This window comes from Alligator mississippiensis, chromosome 1, assembly GCF_030867095.1.
Source record: "Alligator mississippiensis isolate rAllMis1 chromosome 1, rAllMis1, whole genome shotgun sequence".
NCBI lineage: Eukaryota > Metazoa > Chordata > Crocodylia > Alligatoridae > Alligator > Alligator mississippiensis.
In genome coordinates this window covers 278,373,982-278,396,427 of record NC_081824.1, presented here as the reverse complement: position 1 = coordinate 278,396,427, position 22,446 = coordinate 278,373,982, and the positions used below count along the sequence as shown (strand labels likewise).

The 22,446-nt window shown below is 41.8% G+C and overlaps 1 protein-coding gene across 2 annotated transcripts in view; it reads left to right on the top strand.

The window, feature by feature from the left end:
• LIPI (lipase I) overlaps positions 1-21,259 on the top strand; it is a 35,702-nt gene extending 14,443 nt beyond the window's left edge. For both annotated transcript variants that reach the window (XM_014599007.3, XM_006277433.4), the window contains exons 3-10: positions 1,211-1,319; positions 5,170-5,271; positions 9,348-9,437; positions 10,951-11,118; positions 12,680-12,775; positions 15,919-16,030; positions 17,330-17,503; positions 20,527-21,259. In XM_014599007.3, coding sequence (XP_014454493.1) covers positions 1,211-1,319; positions 5,170-5,271; positions 9,348-9,437; positions 10,951-11,118; positions 12,680-12,775; positions 15,919-16,030; positions 17,330-17,503; positions 20,527-20,644 — 969 coding nt within the window. In that variant the 3' untranslated portion in view covers positions 20,645-21,259. The remainder of the gene's footprint in view (positions 1-1,210; positions 1,320-5,169; positions 5,272-9,347; positions 9,438-10,950; positions 11,119-12,679; positions 12,776-15,918; positions 16,031-17,329; positions 17,504-20,526) is intronic.
• The last annotated feature ends 1,187 nt before the right edge of the window (positions 21,260-22,446 follow it).

Genomic DNA, 22,446 nt, shown 5'->3' with positions numbered 1-22,446 from the left:
GCCCTACCCGATGAACTAGGTACAAAAGCATTGCTCAAAATTGTATTTATGGAGTACCTGTGCTACAACTTGCAGCAGTTACAAAAGTGAAACACATCAGTCCTGAATCAACTTAATCTATGGGAACTCATAGTAATTTGCCTATAAGCAAATGACTACAAGCAAATTTATTTGAAAGTTAGTGGATGCATCTACATGAGACGCTTACTGCAGAGTTGCCTAATTAGCTCCACAGTGAAGCGTCACAGGTCTACAAATGTGGAGCTATTAGGCCGGAGTAAACTAATTAACTCTGTCATAGGTTAGTACTGCCAGATACAAGTACTGTCCTACAAAGGAGTTATTTACTCCATTGCAGTGCACATGTAGACACTGACAGGGCTGGCTGGGGCATGAGGCTAGCCCCTTACTGAAGTATTCTCGTCCCCCAGGCAGCCCTTCCATAGCACGTTGAGCCAGGTTGAAGCAGTCCCAGGCTGGCAGGCTGATCCCCTGGGCTTCTTGCCAGCTGGGGCTGCTCTACCCTGGCTCAATGTGCTACAGTCCCAGGCACATATGTTAATGCTGCGCCCAGGATCAATAAACTCCAGCACAAAGTGCTCCAGAGTTTATTGTGTCCCATTAATATTCACATGTAGACATGTCCAGTTTTTCAGATTTGCCCCTCATTCTATGCGCTTGTGGAGAGAAGGGTCTGATAGTAAGAATGGAAGGAAGAGGCTGCAGAGGGAAGAAGGCGGGCAAGGGCAAGAGCTGCCACCCTCAGATTTATTTTCCTTGCTGTAGTAGTAGGAAGGGGACACATTCAAGGTCTCCAGTAATTAGATTCAATACCTGGAAAATTATATCAAATTTATATATTTTCCATATATAGAATCTAATTAGTGCCGGTGGGGGGGGGGGGGGCTCATCTTCTATTAAGGGTTATCTTATATTCAAGCAAATATGTTATTACTCTAGCTTTCTTCATGCATTTATATACTCAAAGAATTTCATAACTGCTGTACTGTATACTATAGAAAATTTAATAAAAAATATTTTTGTGGAATTTCCAGAGGGTTTCAAAGTCAGAAATAAAACTTAAAAGTTTGAGAAAAAAGTGAAGAGTAAATCATAGTTTACTGAGGTCTACTCAGTTAACCATATTGCAGACATTATGGTTAACATTTCTATAACCCATAATCATGGGCTTTTTTTCTTTTACTGACAGGCAGATGGAGCTTCTCTTGACTCTATTTATATGATTGGAGTTAGCCTTGGGGCTCATATAGCTGGATTCGTTGGACAGATGTATAATGGCAAACTTGGCAGAATTACCGGTAAGGCTTTTAAACTTGGTATGCATGTTCTTGTGTATATTTTCACCATTATTATAGTTAGTTGCATACCATATGGGTGCGAGGATTTGAAAATTCACAGATCTGACATGATAAAACTATACAGTAATATGGAATAAGCCAATGCATTCTTGATGTAAATCTAGAGAGGATTTGATGCAATAGGGAAGCATCATAACAAGTATTTAGAAATACTTGATCTTTCTAAAGTTGTTTAGTCTACCACAAAAATTCTGCTTATACTTTTAGAAAGAAAATTGGCTAACATTTTCTAATTTGATTGCCTAAAGCCAAGTTCCTAAGTGAGAGTGACAGAGATCTACCACATTTGCTTTAAGAGGTTTTTAAGTGTGGATTTGCAAGTCTAATGTTAGGTGCAAGGTTTGTACTTAACAGTTTTTGCCCTAAGGCTTTATCCAATATTTCTTACAAGCTTGAAACATCTGTTGTCTTCAGTGAGAATTTTGAATACAGCAGGAATTGGGGTGCATAAAGAATACAGAACGAAGGCAGGGTCTATAATGGAGTCTGGGGGAATTTTTACATGTGCTCTGGCATGGGGAGGCACTTTAATTAGAGTGGATCCGAGAGCCACTCTAGTTAAAGCGCTGCAGTGTCTTACATATCAACGTCTCCACACTTCAAAATGGCTGCGGGGGTGCTTTAACTAAAGCTTATTGAATAAGCTTCAGTTAAAGTGCCCTCGCTGCCATTTTCAAGTGCTGGGACACTGATACACGAGACATGGAAGCTGGCTGAAGTACGCTAATTAGCATGCTCCAGCAGACTTGATGAATTGAGTATGTGCCATTGCACTGTAATTACAGCATGTTGGAGCAGCTTCCAGCCAAGTCTACAGGTATCTACAGTGCCTAACTTTAGAGGCCTGGTTCCCGGGGCAGAATCCACAGATCTGGCTTAGATACATGGTATATGGCAGGTACATGGCATGTGAAGAGTTAAGTGTTTCAGAACGGGATTCACTGAAGCCAATGTGCAGAATGGAATCGACTAAGATAACCAATAGGAAATGCTGTTTGGGGGTGAAAGTTAAATCCTACCGTTTTCAAGAGCTGAGGTGCTTAATACAATAGTCCAGTAAGACCGTCACAAAACATACTGGAGATCTGGTTTCATTTCCCTTCTTTTCCTGAGGATATTCAAACCCTAATTCTTCCATCTGGACAGTGTCCTAGTCATCAGAGAAGAGGCTATTCTGGATAAGGGCAGTGTTGCAAAAATGGCATCATTTTGGGCTGCTGCAGTTATGAAAACCTAGCAGCTTTATATCAGTTGTCATTTCAACTGAGGGGAAATAAATGAAAGTGTGTAAGGAGTTGTAATCTCCTTCAACAACAGATTTTGCTGAAAATAATTAAAGAAAAAGACTTGAATAACTGGATTAGTAAAAACAAAATTAGGCCCCTGGCATTTGATACATGGGAGGACACTGAAACAGGAAATTGGGTTGACAAAATTTGTTAGACTGTACTGATACCAGGAGAATGGGTGGAATGAATGGAGCGATCTTCATCATTATGTTTGTCATGATTACCATCTTTGAGACCCCAAGATCCACCATCTCACTACTGGACCTTTTTCTTTTCTGGTTCAGAGTGATAACATGACCCGACTAACATAGGACATGCTTACACATTACGGGGTACCTATACATGTGCCCAATGCCTGCTAATTAGTATGGGGTGGAGCAGACTCAATTAATCGAGTCTGCTGGAGCGTGCTAATTAGCATGCTTCAGCAGCCTCAGCATCTTCTGCATTCAGCATCCTTGCGCTTCAAAATGGTGGTGGGGGTGATTTAACTAAAGCTTCTTGAATGAGCGTTAGTTAAAGTGCCCCTGCCACCATTTTGAAGCATGGGACATTGAATACACAAAGTGCTGCAGGCGCATTAATTAAAATGGCTCCTGAGAACCACTTTAATTAAAGCACTTCCACCCTGGATCATGTGTAAAGATGCCCACAGTTAGTACCTGCTAACTTTAAGGAGGGTTAGGGCTTGTTATAGTGATCGTGTGTTGCGAGCACATTTTAGGTTAATACCATCTGTAATGTGCACAGCTCTGAGCTGCCACCAAAGAGCTGGCAAGAAGGGGTGTGGCAAGGAAGTGACAAGTCTGCTTCATGCCTGCCAGCTCTCCAGTGGCAAAACACTGCGTTATCCCCAGCACAGCACTCCTTCCCCCCCAACACAGCATGCACATACACCCCCAGCCCTCAGTCCAACCCTGCACCCCATCTGCAGACTTGCCTTTGACTGCCACCAAGCAGCACGACTGGGCCACGTGCACAGCAGTGGAGGAGCAGCCATCCCTGACTGCATGGAGCTGTGCAGAGCCCAGACACATGGAGAGCTCCCTTATTGCCACTTGGCAGCAGCTAGAGGCTCACCATGTGAACACCACCCCACCTCGTACCGCTGCTACTCTCGTGTGTGTATTGTGCTGTTATGTGGGCGGGTGTGTTGTGTTGTGCTGTGTTGTATATGTGTTGTGCTGTGCTCTGTGTGTTGTGCTATCAGTGTGTGTGGGTTGTGCTGTGTGCGTTGTATTATTATGCTGTGTCTTTTGTTGTTCTGTGTGTGTATCCCACATCCCAGCAGCTCCCTTCCTTCCTCCTCTGCTTGACCCACTGCCTGCCCCCTTTCCTCCTCACTCACCAGCTGCTGCTCCACTGGTCAGGCTGTCAGGGGGAAGGCAGGAAAGCATCAGTGTCCAGAAGGACAGCTAGTCTACCTGGGAGCAATGCCTTCTGACATACTAGAGGACTGTGCATTGGTCATTTGATCTCCCATAAAGAATTAGAAGTTAGGCAAAGCTGAGCTGGCTAGCACAACTCAAAGAAAATCCTTACATCAACTTGTGTAACTTTAAGATGCCTAGAGGGCACCTGCCACTTGTTAACAAGCATGAATGTGTGATGCTTCATATTTTAAGAGTTGTTAATAAGGTACAATTGTAATTTCTAATCTCACCCACAGAAAGAGGGAGAGATTATGCCACCATCTCACTCGATCCAACTAGGTTTTAAACAAAACCTGGAGTCTGATACTTGGATTCCTTCTCTCAGCCTCTCGTGTCTCCTTTTACTTTACGCCTTTTACGTTCTTTTCTTTCTCTGTCTTCTTGCCTTTGTTTAACACATCCTGCTTTGTTAGACCAGAGTGAGACTTTTGCAACACTGCTGTGAGTGTGTCATCAGAAAGGTTGCTAAAAGTGATGTTGTCAGTTGTCCAACACCACTACAGATTAGGTCTCAGAGCAGCTCAAGGGTGACGTGCTGTGCCAATTTTTGCTTCCAGGTTTGTAAGCAAGATTCAGCATGAGAGACAGAAGAAGATGCATTTTCTAATTTTGCTACTGTTTTCTCTCTAAGTGTTGTGTGCTTGTCTTATGTTATCTTTGGGGATACAAGATTGGACCCCAATAAGTAAATTCATCTTTTTACCCCCATATAAAGGACATCTTAAAAACTGTTCACTAAGAGAATTGCCCTCATTAAAATGCTTTACAGCTTTGGTAAAAGAGGATAAGGACGGTTGTTAAAATTCCTGAAACAAATTATTTTGTCTTTCTTTTCTTGAGATGAGGGAGAGTTTCTAGGGTATAGGCTAAGTAGTCTTCTGATAGATGCTGCTAAGCTTGGCTGAATGTATGAGATAAATTAGTTAATTTAATGTTAATTTATTCATAAAGGGTGAGTCATTGATGCTACACTATGTATGAACGTTGTTTTGGAGTGGATTGTAGATGCACCTGTTCAAACTGTGGTTTTGATTATAGATAGAGTAATTGCCACATGACTTTTTTCAGGTCTTGATCCTGCAGGCCCTTTGTTCACTGGGAAACCTCCAGATGAGAGGCTGGATCATACAGATGCACAGTTTGTTGATGTCATTCATACTGATATTGATGGTAATAACTCAGCTTTTGCTTTCCTTTTTGCACTGAGGTGGAAACAGAAAAAACAGAATGCAAAAGTGAGGAAAAGGAAGGGAGGAGGTAAAATAGGAGCACCTATTTAAGATTGTCTTGGTTCATCCTGTCAATAAGGAGAGTTTATGTGTTGTGTCCTTAAAAGTGTCTGACCAGTGCCTATTGAAGTCAGTGGCAAGAAATAAGTCTGATGAGGCAATTTGAATATAAAATGGAATTGGAATAAATGACAACCGTTAGAGGTGAAGAACCTATTCCTTCTGCTCTTACATGAGCAGTTATACTTTCATCAGTGGGGTTAATTAAGTTAAGAGCTTCAGCATTGGGCCTACAGATAATTGGAATCACATTCTTAAATTAAAAAAAATCAGTACATTTGTAGAAATGCGCAGATAATCATTTCACACACAGCTCCATTTGAGATTACGATTCACTGGAGTGTAGATCTCTTTCAGTCTTTTACTTGTAGAATGAAAAGAATATAATCTCCCATTACATGAAAATATCTATGCAATCAGTTAAATCAAAATAGGGTTCTTTGTGAAATAGTTAAGCATGACTGTTAGTTTATAGTACTCACATGCTGTCCACACACACTTTAAGCATCGTGAGCACTTTCATTTGAAATTATTTCGTCAGAAAGGCAACTGCACTTCCACCATTTTAAAGGAGTAGCTTTTGTACACGTGAAGACAGATTCAGGTCCGCTGTTTAGATTCTTGTGCAGAACCATATTCATATGATGCTAATATTAATAATTTCATTGTCAAGAAAATGTCTTGGTATTGGCAAGAAAAATCAAATCAGGATTCCTTCCACTAATACCAGAATTCTGCCAAAATGCAATTCTCATGATTTTCAGGAGCTCAATGTCAATGGGAATATTGTGTAAATCTAGTTAGAACAATAGATATTTTACATAAGATTAATTCTGCTTTTTAAAAAGTAAATAGTATATCTTATAATAAAAATGTACAAATTACAAATTGAGTGCCAAGGGTTTGGAACAGGCTCCCCCCAGAGGTGGTACACTTGCCCACCCTGGTGATCTTCAAAACGCGTCTTGACATGCACCTTGCTGGGGTAATCTGATCCCAGCACTCTTTCCTGCCCAAGTGCGGGGGGGCTGGACCTGATGATTTGTAAGGTCCCTTCTAGCCCCTAACAACTCTGAAACTATGAAAATTACACCAAGGCAGGAGGGGATTCAAAACAGTCCTAGGGCTACTATGGTTGATTCAAGTAAGGTTTTATTGGCTGTGGCATAAAGGGACTGAAGCAGGTGGCACCATATTTAGCCAGTTTTTATTTCCCATACCAGCTGACTTGACTGCTGGTGATGTTTAGCATCAGTCTGGACTGAAGCTCAAATTTAAGCCCAGGGAACCATATGAAGTCACTTTCATCATTCTGGGCACCTATACACATACACTGAGATTGCTCCGATGCACTGTAATTGCAGCGCATCAGATCAGACTTGATTAATCAAGTCTGCTGGAGCATGGTAATTACTGCACTCCAACTGACTCTAGCATTACATGTATCAGCATCCTTACACTGAAAAATGTCAGCAGGTGCACTTTAACTAAAGCTTGTCAAACAAACTTTAGTTAAAGCACCCCCACCACCATTTTTCAGCGTGGGGATGTTGATACACATGATACTCTGGGTGCTTTAATTCACCCTCTCCCACCCTCCAGAGCATGTGCATAGATCAGGCTTGTCCAACATACAGCCCGTGGGCCACCATTCGGCCCGCCAAGCCGTTTTCTGTGACTCACGGTGCTGTGACAGGAAACAAAGGTAAATACGATTTACTTTCATTCCCACCCCCTGTCCCTCCCCCAGCCCCTCAGCAGCTTCCTAATGGCTGCTGAAGGGCTGGGGAAGGGACAAGGTTCCCACGCACACCATGTCAGCTTGACGTTGCCAACGTGGTGCGTGTGGGAAGAGGAGTAGCCATGTGCCTCTCGGGACAGGATTAGCCCAGCTGGAGCAGCGGGGGCTCAGCTGCACTTTCCCCCTACCTGCGCTGGTCAGTCCCGAGCAGCACATGGCTCCGCCACCGCTTCTGCTGGCTGGTGCAGACCCGGGCGGGTCTGTCCCATCCAGAGCAGCATGCAGCTGAAGCTGGATTCCCACGTGCTGCTGGGGACGGGAAGAGCCCGGCCGGGTCGGCATCGGCCAGCAGAAGCGGGGCAGAGCTGTGTGCCGCTTGGGACTCACTGGTGCAGGCAGGGGGAAAATGCAGCTCAGCCCCTGCTGCTCTGGCTGGGCTCGTCCCGTCCTGTCCCGTCCCAAGTGGCACATGGCTCTGCCACTGCTTCTGCTGGCTGGTGCAGACGTGGCCGGGCTCCTCCCGTCCCCAGTAGCTCATGGGAAGTTAGTTTCAGCCGCATGCTGCTCCAGATGGGACAGACCCAGATGGGCCAGCATCGGCCAGGAAAAGTGGCATGCTGCTGAAGCTGCCTTTCCATGTGCTGCTGGGGATGGGAGGAGCCCAGCCGGGTCTGCACCGGCCAGCAGATTGGTAAAATGTGACAAGCCTATGGCTGGGGAGGGGTCAGGCTCCCTAGACCTGAGACCTGATGTAGACTATGGCACAGAGACTCACTCTGGAACAACGTGCTAATAAACTTGTGTCTGTACCTGCCAGGAACCCAAGTAGCAGGTGGTTGATACCTGGTAAAGTCATGTTATTAAAGACTGCTTATTGCTTTCTGTGTGGCCTTCAAAATGCTTTTATCCTACTAAAATATGCCATATGTTGTGAGAGTCATTGCCTTTGTATGAGAAAGCAGAATCATAGCCACTGAACTAAATTCATGCCCCGTGGGAATAATCACAATTCAGCAAAATGGGTGGGAAGGAAAAGCCAGAGTTCTAAGTGTGCACCCTAAAAGAGGCCATGAAAGAGTCAGAAGCACAACCTTAGAACCAGGACAGCTATCCAGTGACGGCAGTCCAGTAGGCATGATGGAATCCTCTACTCTCATGAGATTTAGGAAAGCAAGAGGACATGAGAGCAACATGTAGGCAGAGACAGCGCAGGGCCTTGGAGCCATGCTAATAAGTGAGGACAACTGTGTTCCCACTCTGGTCAGTGACTAATTGTGGGTACATCTTCACCAGCTTCAAGCCACTCAAACCTGCTGCCAAAAAATAAGTCCTTCCTACCCACTTATACTTTACCTGCTCTGAACTGGAAATGAGGCAGTGAGGGCCCTTCTAGGGTGGTCCAAGGACAGTAGAAGCAGGTCACACACAGAGAGTGAGAGATGTTCTCAGAATGTCCTCACCACCACATTTCTTCTGAAAAGCAGGGCTATCCTGAGGTTCATTTAATGTTTATAAAATGCTTGGAGCGCTCCACATAGATGCACTGCATAAAAATGCAAAATATATTTTTACTTATTTGGTTGGCATCTTGGCCTGAGATTTTCAAAGCAGAGTCAAAAGGCCAACTTCCATTAAAATGAATGAGACTTAGAGGGCTCCAAATCTTTTATGACAACTTTGTAACACGCCTATCTACCTGTTTTTGCAAATCTCAGCCATAGTTTTGAAGCTTAGCCAAAGAACATAAGAGCATAAAAAGTGCCATGCTTGGTCAGCCCAATGGTCCATCTAGCTCAGTATCTTGTCCTGAACAGTGGCAGAGGTGGATGCTATAGAGGGAGAGTTTTGAACTGGTTAGATCCATTTCATTGTCACTTCCTGCAACTTCATTGGTGTCAAAGGTCACGTGACATCACTTCCTGATGTGATACCGCTTCCTGTGAGGTCTTTGAATGTAGCTCGGTGGTCCACTGGGTGATAAAAAGTTCATGATCCGGCACCACATTCAAAAATATTGGACACCCCTGGCATAGGTACTCTATGTTTTTGCAGAACAGGACAACTAGAAAAAAAAAAAAAAGAACATGTTCATCTGATTTTACAGAACAAAAGGAAAAGAAGCTCCAAAAATATTTTTTACCTTTTGAGGCTGCATCTTCATCATTTGAAAATTCCCATTGTGTACTTTACTGTTGTTTATGTTGTTTCTCCTTTAGCTTTTGGCTTCAGGAAACCCTTGGGAAATATCGATTTCTACCCAAATGGAGGGGCAGATCAGCCTGGCTGTCCACAAACAATCTTCAGCGGTAAATAAAGATATGTTCATTTAAATTAGGAGGCAATCATGTAAAAAGTTATCTACCACCTGTAAGAGAAGGACTGAATTCAGTAGAGACTGTATATACACAGGCTGCATACATACATACAGATAATCTGGGAGAATTCTCCCAGGTTTTTTATCTTGGTAGAATAACTTACCAAGAGCTAAGTGTACAGACATTAAAATATTGAGGCCTTGAAGAGTGGCGAGCTTGCGGTGTTGATACTGTGCTGCCAGGGGAGGCTGTGTGCACATTTCTCAGTGTACTCTGCAGACTCCTTTATTCTGCCTGGGGAGAGATGGCTACAATGAATAGGGAAGCTCTGATTGGCTGACCCAGACTGTCCATGGTCAGCTTGTATTTCCCTGCAGTACAATGTGGGAATTGTGAAGGGAGTGTATTTTGCTCCCTGTTTGGAGCAGCAGAGTCCAGCAAGTGAAACATTGTCTCCCTGGGGACTTGTTGGGGTGGTGGTGGGTGAAGATGCTGGAAGACTATGTTCTCTTCTGAGAGAAACACAGCATGTACAGACACTCACTGTCACAGAAGAGAATCTCTCAGGAGTGTCTCCTAGGAGTGATTTAACCCTGGGTGTTCCCAGGTTATTTTTCTCCTGGAGCAGCCATTTTTACTCTGAGAGAAAAAGCTTTAATATGTGTACACTCATATAATTAATGCCTGATAGATACCAATGCATTCTCTCTGTTTCTTACCCACTTTGCTATTGAATGAATGAGAATCAGTGAGTACACACTGCTGCTTAGACTTCACAAAAATCCTTCTCATATGTAGATGGATATCTTGTCAGCCTGTAGGTGAAGGTTCCAATACTGAAAAATTTATCTCCCTGCTATAACTTATCATTATCCTACATATATCATAACTATTTATGGTATGTACAGTATGCATATGACATAAACTATTCATGTATGTGGAGAATCTATGTAGAAAAAGGCATTGTAATGTATTGGAATATTATAGACTTCTTTTATGTTCTGTCTACAGTAACTAGAGCAGTTGTGGGGAGAAGAAAAATTCTGGGTAACATGGTTCCAATACACCCCTGTTTTGAATGGGTTGGGAGATCAATGGGAACTAGAATTTGCTGTGAAGGATACAGGGCATCTGTCTGGATGGTGCTGCAGGATTCCTGGGAATCTGTAACCTGTTCTGTGGGGAGAAGCAAAACTTATTCCCCAAAAGAGCTATCTGAAGGAAATTCCATGGGGCAGTCTTCATGGAAGATCTCTCCCAGAGGAAGGGCAGTTTGGCCTATCTTACCATGGCCTTGTATTTAGTCACGGTATCCTTGTAAATTTGTGGGAGCATACAAAATGCCTCACTACCTCATTGAGCAGTTCTGTATTTTGACTCCTATTTTAATTCCTTGCCTTTTCTTTCCTAAAGGTAAATTTCTTTCCATAAGTGTAAATTAGGTACTCACCTTTTCTAAAGTTGATCATTTGGTGTATGTCCTTTCCCCCTTTTTTTATTAAAGGGAGTAAATATTTTAAATGTGACCATCAGAGATCTGTTTACTTGTTCCTATCATCCTTGAAACGGAATTGCAACATAACAACATACCCTTGTGATTCATACTCAAATTTTAAGAAAGGAAAATGTGCTAACTGTGAAGATTTTCATCCAGCATCATGTCCAGTTCTGGGTAAGTGTTATTTAGCATGTCTTTTGTAAGAGGGAACAAAATAATAAGATTCTTCTTAGAATACAACTGCTTTTAAAGTGGATTGTACTAACCATAAATATTGCAGGGCCACTGCCAAGAATCTGTGGAAAGTGCTTGTTTGAACAACTGCCTAACGTTCAAAAGTGATATAAAGTTTTAATGCTTTGGCTCATTTTTAAAGGTTTCTGTGTTGGCAAGGGGGTTAAACTCTATATAACTCTCTTCTTTGGGTCAGAAGTAGATTCACAACATGCTTCCTGTGTAAGCACTAAGAAGTTGCTTCTGTGTAATCTAATAAATCATCACGGTAGTTTATATTGCTGCCTATCATCATATTATCTAAGTGCTTTCACATAAAATCAATAGCAATACTGAAATCGCTACCATACTTAATGGACACTCTGGCTCTTTTCCCCTTTTAAGCTGAAAGGTCTGCTTGGGAAACATTTTGTTTGGTTTGGTTTGTTTAAAATAAGTAGTGGGAAGCAGTGGGAGACTATAAGGGAAGAGTGTATGAGCAGAGCCCTTCTGCTGGAAAAGTTTCTCAGAGAGGAACGCTTCCTGAAGATGGGAAAACGCTGACTCCACTTGATCTCTTGTGATAAAATATACATCAAGAGTGTAGCCTTACGTTAGGGTACAATTAGGGAACTGTTTAGTTCCTATTGCCCTACTTCAAAAAAATACAACAGAAAGAACAGACAGACAACAAACTAATTAGCAGCAGTATAATGAAGGTGGGGCAATAGGGAAAACAGTGGGGGTTTGGGAGTGAAGAAAAAAGATAGCGTTTGCTGTGGCTGTCCAATTATGGCAGCAGTGGCAACCAGAAATTGCTGCTGCCGCTGTGTGTGGCAGTCAATCCAGGTGCCCAGCCTGTTATTACATAGCTGCTAATTAGAAGCTGGGGAGAGATTAAAAAGATTTGGAAATTTTAGTTTAGAGCAGACAGGAAATAGGGGGAATATTACTCAAGTATGCAACAAATTAAAAAAGGAGACTCACATTGAGTTTGGAGATTTGGCAGAATTGAAAGAGAATTAAGCACATCACAAAATTAAGAGAACATCCACAAATATATTAAAAAAGAGCATGGCGATGATGGTAATTAAAAAGGGCACATTGACTTTTGTAAATCAGTGACAAGTAGGAGAAAATGTAACTTATGGATATGTTATTCCATAATAGTTCATGAAGTTTTTTGCATCTTGATGTGAAGCAGTTAGCGCTGCTTGCTTTTACTGTTAGGATGTCAGATGAACCACTTTACTCCAATGTAGCAATTTGGATGATGCTAGTATAACAAGAGAAATTTAAGAGGTCTGTTGGAGACTGAAGAGAGTAGGGAAATATATGTCACCTGCCAGACTGGCTGGATTATTCTTATATTTTCCATTTCATTTTGCTTTCCCAGTGAATGCACTAAAAAACTAAAGCAAAGTTTATCACCCTTTGTAGTTTCCTGAAAGGGCAATAATAATAATTTGTCGTTATTTTGCTCAGTTACCTCATGTCAAATGTATAAAATTTTGGATTTCAGGTTATTATGCAGATCTGTGGAAAAAACAGCTCCGCAAAAAGAACCCTCCAGAAACAACAGCTTATTTAGATACCTTGGAACAAGAACCATACTGCAGTGAGTGACTATCTTTGTGACTATCTTTTATCTATTTCACACTTACCACACTTCCTTTAATATTATTATTATTGTTTATTAACAGAGCTAGAAACGATAGTACATGCTTGATTACATTTTGAATGTTGTTGCTATATACCACACAAAATAATGGAACAAAAAGCTCTGAACAATTAGTTAAATGCCACTGTATAGTGTGAGGAACACAGAGGGATGGTCTCAGCAGATGGGAAGTGAAGAGCAAGTAGAACTTAGGAGAGAAAGAAATGAGGCTGCATTAGGTGAGAGGCATAGCTGGACTGCCAAGAGAAAAATGGGAGTCACTGAAGAAACTAGTTAAAGTAAGAAAGAAGAAGCTGAGCTGAGAAGAAAACCTCTTGAAGTGGCAAAAAGCAATGGAATGTGTTTGTGCAGGAAAGAAAAATGAATGCAAAGGAATAAACTGTCTGATATGACAGGCAGAGTGAAAAACTGATAAAATACCAGTTGAGAAATTAGATCAGTAAGCAAGTCAAGAAGACAGGGTAGTTATTGAGTGAAGCAGGGTAAGTATTTAATCCCTAGGATTTGAAATAGGGAGGAAATAAAAGGGACCTTAAAACCAAGTAAAACCTGAGACACTCCAGGGTTAAACAAACTAAAGGTATTTATGTAAAGTTTGGCTTGGTTTCTGAGCAAAGAATAATTAAAAACAAAAAAGAAAAAACAAGCAAGCAAACACAAAAAACCCTGGCTCTTAAGTAGAAAAGTTGCCTGACAGTCCAGGACACTGAAGTCTTCTTTTAGTTAGTTCTGCACTGGTCCGGTCCTGTAGGGAGCATACCAGGAAAGCCAAGGCTGCAACTGAACTCCAACTAGCTTTGAGCATCAAGGACAATAAAAAGTCCTTTTTCAGATATGTGGGGAGCCGGAGGAAAAGCAGGGGCAACATTGGACCCCTGCTGAACCAGATGGGGCAACTGACAACTGACGCCCAGGAAAAAGCCAACCTATTAAATAGGTACTTTGCGTCGGTCTTTCATCAGGCCCGCTACGGGACAGGGAAGTCCGGGTGAGGGTGATCCCCTGCCCTCCATTAATGCTGACTTCGTGAAGGAACATCTTGAGAAGCTGGATACCTTCAAGTCAGCCGGCCCTGACAACCTTCACCCCAGGGTACTCAAGGAGCTGGCGAGCATCATAGCCCAGCCTCTAGCACGGATCTTTGAAAACTCTTGGCGCTCTGGTGTAGTGCCCGAAGACTGGAAGAAGGCCAATGTGGTGCCTATCTTCAAGAAAGGGAGGAAAGTGGATCCAGCTAACTATAGGCCCATCAGCCTGACTTCTATCCCAGGGAAGATCTTAGAAAAGTTTATTAAGGAGGCCATCCTTAATGGACTGGCCGACGCCAACATCTTAAGGGATAGCCAGCACGGGTTTGTTGCGGGTAGGTCTTGCTTGACCAATCTCATTTCCTTCTACGACCAGGTGACCTATCACCTGGACAAGGGAGAAGAGATTGATGTCATATATCTTGACTTCAAAAAAGCCTTCGACCTGGTTTCCCATGATCACCTCTTGGAGAAACTGGCCAATTGTCACCTTGGGTCCTCCACGATTCACTGGCTGGAAAATTGGCTCCGTGGTCAGACCCAGAGGGTAGTAATTGATGGAAGTCACTCATCATGGTGTCCTGTGACCAGTGGGGTCCCCCAGGGCTCTGTCCTTGGACCCATACTGTTCAACATCTTCATTAATGATGTGGACACTGGAGTCAGAAACGGACTGGCCAAGTTCGCCGATGACACCAAACTTTGGGGCAAAGCATTCACATCAGAAGACAGGCGGGTGATCCAGGCTGACCTGGACAGGCTCAGCAAGTGGGCGGACGAGAATCTGATGGTGTTCAACGCCGATAAATGCAAGGCTCTCCATCCTTGGGAAGAAAAACCCGCAGCATCCTTATAGGCTCGGCAGTGCTATGTTGGCTAGCACTAAGGAAGAAAGAGACTTGGGGGTCATCATTGACCACAAGATGAACATGAGCCTGCAGTGCGATGCTGCAGCTAGTAAAGCGACCAAAACGCTGGCTTGCATCCATAGATGCTTCTCAAGCAAATCCCGGGATATCATTCTCCCCTTGTACTCGGCCTTAGTGAGGCCGCAGCTGGAGTACTGCGTCCAGTTTTGGGCTCCACAATTCAAAAAGGATGTGGAGAAGCTTGAGAGAGTCCAGAGAAGAGCCACGCACATGATCAGAGGTCAGGGAAGCAGACCCTACGATGACAGGCTGAGAGCCCTGGGGCTCTTTAGCCTGGAAAAGCGCAGGCTCAGGGATGATCTGATGGCCACCTATAAGTTTATCAGGGGTGACCACCAGTATCTGGGGGAACGTTTGTTCACCAGAGCGCCCCAAGGGATGACGACTAGGTCAAATGGTTATAAACTACTACAAGACCGTTTCAGGCTGGACATAAGGAAGAATTTCTTTACTGTCCGAGCCCCCAAGGTCTGGAACAGCCTGCCACCGGAGGTGGTTCAAGCGCCTACATTTAACACCTTCAAGAGCAAACTGGATGCTTATCTTGCTGGGATCCTATGACCCCAGCTGACTTCCTGCCCTTTGGGCAGGGGGCTGGACTCGATGATCTTCCAAGATCCCTTCCAGCCCTAATGTCTATGAAATCTATGAAATCTATGAAAGCCATAGACCAGGCATGGTATTGGCATGTTAGCAGCTCTTCAGCTATTTTCTGGCACTCATTTTCAGGAATGACATGTTGTTTACAACTCTGTCATCATTGTCTGTGCAGGCTGCCAAAAAAACAAAGGGCAATTAATGAATGCAAAATCCAACCCTAGGTAGGGTCCTCAAACTCTTAATTTTGTTTCTAAGAGTTGCTCTGTGATTGCACACTGTTCTACTAAGAACCATGAGAAGCCATGAATTCACTTCACAGATCGCCAAATAGCTGTTGTATGGAAACTACTTTTAGTCAATAGCTTCTTACCTCTGATTTGAATCAGTAGCTGAGACTAGAAGAGAGGTAATGAGTCATCATCATTATGATCCAATGAGTATTTTTAAGAGGGAGATAATGAGAACTGTGTTTGTCCTATTGAATTCTGTCTTTGGATTTTATTATTTTCTGTCTATTTTGCAGTGTACAACTACTTTATAGAAATTATTACGTGGAACAAAAGCGTTAGGAGAGGTTTAATTAAAATTAAAATAACAGATTATTCTGGAAACACAATAGACTCACACATGAAATGGTAAGTCATGTTTTTCCCAGTAGTTTCTAAATCTTTCATTTATCTAAAGTAGCTACACATATGAGTGATTGGAAACTGGTTCAAATCTGTAACACAACAGAAGTTCAGTACACATAAACTGCTTTCAAAATGGCCCAAACCAGTTTAATTTAAATCAGTTTTGGCCATGTAGTATCAGACTTAACTGATTTAGGTTAAAGCAGCGTATTGAATTTCTGTCCCAGATCCCCTCCAGATTCAAGTTAAAACACAGTCCCCCAGCACTCCAGGCTGCTCTGCATGGCTTCCTTTCCCCCCCCACACATACACAGGGTAGGCCAGCTAGACTTGACCCAAGCTGGCAGCTCCAGCTGAGCAAGGAGGTTCTGGCACCCCTTGGCTTCTGCCTTGGGCCACAGTAAGCACGTGGCTGCATTTCTAGAATCAGAAGTTAATGTCTGTTCACTTACATATCAGTTCGATCTATGCAGCTTAGACTAACTTGCAAAGATTGAATCGATTCAGCCTCAGGTTTTTTGACTGTCCATACTTAGTTTTTGTGTGCAGTTACCATTTTCACACATATAACTGGGGTAATTATCTACCTAATGGCCAATTAAACATGGAATTGGCATTTTTTGGTTTCAGTGATACAGTTGGTAATCAGAAATATATGAAAGAGAAGCAAACATGGTATGAAGTATACTTTATTGTGCCTGTGATGGCATGGACCTAGTTTTGAATATCAGGCCCTAAATGAATTGCACACGGTCACAACATTTGTGGCAGAAGCAGAGGTAGAACAAGAACCAGCAACCAATGCTGATTCCAGCTTTTCTGTACAGTTCATGGAACATAAAGAATTATTACCTATTAAAAGGTGGATTAAAGCTTAATTCTGGGGTACATGGCATCTATTGCAGCTCTGTGCAGGATTCATCATAGTAGAACAGGTTAAAGCAACCTGAGAGTTGCTCTAACTGGCACCAAGTGTGAACTGACTCATGCAGTTGATAACTTCATTAGTGATCAGTGTGACATAGTGATGTCTTGGCCACCTCCCCTCTCCTCTGAACACAGCCCACTTTTGCAGTCCCCACGGTGACTTTATAGGACTAGAGCCTCCTAACACTGAGACAATCCTTCCCAGCCATGTGCATACAGGGAAGGGCCCGTTAACACTGGTAGTTTATATTGGGCTCTGGGTCACCAGACCTCCAGTTATAAATATTAACCACCAGACAACACATCATACCTAAGCCTAGTTTGTTAATTATATTGCATTTGACTCAACTAACAAGACATTTATTTTCTCTTTAGTGAACCTACAACTTTTCTGCAGTATAGACAAGCTAGCATACTTGTCGGATTTAACCAGGATTTTGATAAAATATCAAGAATTTCCTTAACATTTTCTACCAAGTCTTTAATAGGCCCCAAATATAAACTCAGGATTATCAGGATGAGGCTAAGATCTATTACAAATCCAGCCAGGTAAGTGGTCAGCTTCTTATAAAACTTTGTAAAAATTCTATTTTTTGAGGTGTTTCTGGACAACTATGTATTAGGCTTCTTGTAGCAATTGGTTTGTTGTGCCTATTCCTATTTACATTAATATTGGCATCCAAATAAATTACTTTCTCACCTGAGATTTATATCAGAATGTGAAGACTTGCACATAACAATTAATTGCAGGCTGTGTCCAGCAGGCATCACCTTCATATTTAAATCACAAACATGTGGCTTGTGGTCAGAGGCGACCTGAGCATGGTGTGGAGCCCAGGACAAATCAGCCCATGTGGGGCCCTGCCCCCTCTCTGATCCCACAGGCCCCAGACCTGAAGAAGCTGCTGCCGCCATCGGCAGCGTCAGCATCAGCGGCGGGTGGGTGGGGGGTAGCGAGAAGCTAGATGCAGAGCCACCACTCTGCCCAGCTCCAGGGGGTCCCCTAAAGCATGGGGCCTGGGGCGGTCACCCCAATTTGTCCCCCCCCTAGGGACGGCCCAGCTTGTAGTGGCTTACTGTCCTTAAGCTCGTGTGTGTGAGGATGACTTACCAATGGAGGGATTGCACAATTCAATTATTTAATGGAAGAGAAATTTAAAAATCATTACTGAAGCACTCTTCTGCCTTGGACAGTCTTACACTCAACTCTGGACTAAATCTGTTGACTTCAGTTCTGCTACTTGTAGGAGTAAAGCAAACAGGTTTTGTCTCTGCCGAGTTGAAGAGTAAAATGTGTATACGGTGCTTACTGATACATGCACACAATGTTCAAATGCCTACATTTCATTACCCAAGAAGCTTCAAATATTACTTTTTAAGCAATTTTAGAAAATTGGCAATACTGCCATAGAGGTAATCTTAAATTGTCCACAGAAAAGTGTATAACACCATGACATAGAAGCTTTGACTTTCCATTTTGTGAAAATAAAACTTTCACTAGCAGGACATTTTCCTTCCCAGTTCATCCCACATTCAGCTGAGCAATATTTTTGCATTTAGTATATCCTGCACATTAATGCCTGGTCCAGCAAAGCCAGAATTTCTACTAGTGGTAACAGAGTGAGTAATGAAGAGGAAAACTCCAACGTTTGATGAGTTGCTATCAAAAGCAGACTATTATAATAAATTAACAAAAATTCTAAACGCTGCACAACAAACAAGTAATCTGCTACTTTGCCCTAATGATTGGGATACCCATTACAAATTACTTTGTGCTTTCTTTTGTTTTGTGCTAATGATTTGTCTATAGAGACACAACACACAGTTTACAGAAGGCTGTCTCAGACATGCTTTTCTTTTCTTATGCATTCTTGGAAGTTCTCATTAATTTGACTATTTATGGTATATTTTACTGTATTTGGTCTATTGTTTTAATGTAGAATCTAGTATAGTCCCATTTCCAGATACTTATGCCTGCCAAAAAAAAAAAAAAATTTCTTTCATTATCTTAAAATATTTAGTGTTGAATTAAAGTGTCATAGGAAAGATTTAAGATTTCAAAATAATTAAAATTCAGACTTTATGACACTATTATACATTATAATTACATAATTGTGCCTTGTAATTCCATAAATTCATGTAATTAATGCAACTACACATATTCAACTTATGTAGTAACAGATAATTACAGTAATTATATAAATACACAATAATCAGCTAAAAAACACAGGGGTTTAAAAGAAAGCTCTAAATTATTCATGTAACAACAAAAAATAGATTAAAAAGGGCACAGGTGCAGGAATGAGAGATAATAGCGTAATAGCAACTTGGGGTTTCCCAAGCCAGTTGCATTAGCATAGAGGGAGTATCACATATAGGGTGCATTGCTCTGGAATCCACACAGATGGGGTCTAAACCTACACATCCTGCTAGACCTGCTCAGGTTTTAAGCCTCTTCCTCTATCTCTGTGTGAATCTCCAATAAATTTCACTTCCAGAGAAGAAAATCCAAAAGCAGCATAACCATGTCTTTGCAGTCCCATGGGTAGGCTAATCAGCATAGGGCAGTGCTAATTGGTACTGTCATTTAGCAGTGCTAATTAACCTGTCCCAAACACTCCACCCACCCAGGTAAGCTGATTCCAGCAGCCAGGGTGTATGTACACAAGATATTTACTCTGCAGTAGACTACATAGGCACCCCTATTAGGTTGGAGTAACCTAGTTTACTCTGCAACAGGATACAACTTGTAAATACAGGTACTATCCTCCTGTGGAGTTTTTTACTTTGCAGCAGCTCATGTTTAGATGCCAATGTGGCTGGCTGGGGCATGAGGGTGCTTTAGTGTGGGGGCCACCTGCTGGGTAGAGCCACATTGAAACACTAAAGTGCCGGGTAGAGTGCACATTGAAGCACCACATTTCGTGCCCCAGCCAGCCCCTCTGCAGCATGTTGAGCCAGGGGGGAGCAGCCCCAAACTGGCAGGCTGACCCTCAGGCCTACTCTCAGCTAGAGCTGCTCTGACCCATCTCAACGTGCTGCAGTCCTGGGCACACGTGCAAATGATGCCCCCGGAGCAATAAGCTCTAGAGTTTGTTTTACATTAATATGCACGTGCAGATGCACTCCTTGTGTGGTAATATGGCCAGCATAAAACCATCATTGTCAAGTGTTCCTGGTTTATGTAACTCTTTAGCAAGGGGAACAGTGCTAATGGCTACCTAAGAATTGGTTACCCTTTCTGAGCCAGTCAGTCCAAGGCTCAATCTAAATCCATTACAGACTGAATAACAGGATACTTTTACTTTGAGATAGGCAAGATACTTGTCTCAGTTACCATCCACTTGATGTTCTGGTTGCTACAAAAAGCCTGGCAACATTTTTCTGATGATCTGTAAAACAGGGATTAAACTAAGAAAAAGAAAAACCTCTCCCTTTGTCCTGATCATCTCTTCTTAAAGATTTCAGATTTTTAATTTAATAATTCATATGCTACTATATTTTGAATGTGAATTAAAAATGGAAAATATTTTTATGCTGAGATAATTTTCTCTTTCTTTTTTTCTATGTAGACTGCACCTGTGCAGATATGATTTTGTATTACCAGAGAACATTGAAGTCACCTTCAAACCGATTCCATGCCAAAAGAAGGGCATAACAGCCTCAGAGAAAGAGCCTTTACTGACTTGATTTCCTGTATAGAAAATGGAACATTTAATTCTTTCTCTGGACAAGGAGTGCAGCAGGAAAGGAAAATGATATAAACCAGGCTCATTTCGAGAAGTTTGTCTTTCGTTACTTTGTTTGAGTGGCACTGAGTGAAGGCCAACAGGAAGTTCAGATATCCGTGTGTTAATAACATTTTGACAAAGAAATGTAAGACAACAAAGAACATGCAGTAATTTATGAATTATTACTTTTAGGCAGCAAGAATATTTCAGGGTACCACCCAATTAAATGTGACTTCCCTCCTCTGATCCTGGCAAATGAGTTATGTAATGCATATATTTAATTATTTATTCTTTAGAATAACTTTCTTGTCAAGGTATAATTATCTGACTATTGAACGAATTTATTATACGGTACATATGATATATAGAGTTACTATACAACAATTTTGGCATAACACATTACTTGAATAAATAAATTAATGCTATTTCATTATATGATGCTCCTGCTTGTGAGAACCATAAAAATAAGATTTGTGAATGCATTTGTCAACTTGTTGTTTGAAGCAATAATCTCCAGTGTCTGCTATAAAGGAATATTACTACAACCCACTCAGACTTTGTCTGTTAATAGGTCATGACAAGGGACTACCATATCAGGTATAAAGTCACTGGATAGTGTGTTCTGATAGGGTTTGCTTTTTTTGACATCTGTATAATTTGACAAGAGCACAGACCTTAATCTGCTCACGCTGACGTTGATGAGAAGTAGGAATAAATCCTGCCTATGGAACCACAGCAATAGCTAAAGTATTCCCCACTTGCTGTATCTGTATTCCATAATAATAATGGGGTTTTATGAATTTTTCTTTATTTTCCCCCTTTTCTCACCCCACCTCCTTAGACATTTGTCTTATATTAGGTAAAAGTTCCTTCAGGTGCTCTTCCTTCATTCCATGGTGTTCCTTGTTCCTCCTCTGCATTCCTTTCCCTTTTAAGAGAGTCATTTTGGTTAAGTGTGGAGCTTTGTGGGTAGAGTTGGAAGGGACATCCTCTGTATTATTTTCCCTTTAACAGTTTTATCTTTTTTTCTACTTGCTGCTTCTTGCTTGTTCTCATTTTGTGTATTTTTTTCTTGCATTCCTCCTATCCCCCTTCAATTCTCCTTTTACAGGTCTGATGCGCACTTGCCTACATTTTCTCATGCCTGCGAAGTATTTGTTATAATTGTTAGATTTCTTTCATATTTACATATGAAGCGATAAGTAAAGAAACCAGGATTATACAGTCAGTAAATTTCACTTGAATTACAATCCGTGGAATGTTTGAGTTTCTCATCTGGTGTTTTCCAGCTCTGAGTTGTAAAGAATAGCGTGTTAGCAGTATAGTGACCTGAATTTTTCTTTGACCTTATTCTCTTTCATTTCTGTGCCGACATTCAATTTCAAGTTACTGTCAAATGAAATGGGTGACGATGTATTAATTGTAAAGTGCCCAAGAACACAAAGGACACATGTATCACTTTTACTTCTTGGATATATGTTATTTTAGGAAAGCTCTAACATTCCTAGAGCACTGGGAAGTATGTCTTTAATGACCAGATTTCACTGACGTGAAATAGGTATAGAATACTAGATAAGCAAAGATTTCTGGATACCAGTCTTTGCAAATAATGGTCACTGAAGGCCTGCATGTGGCTGCTATGATTAATATTATGAGTTAGTTAAATAGCCTCAGTTTTATTGGGTGCTTTGCAGAGGTCAGGCTAAATTCATCTATGGTCTTATTTTAGGTTGCACCACCCGAGTTGTAGCCATGAAAGGC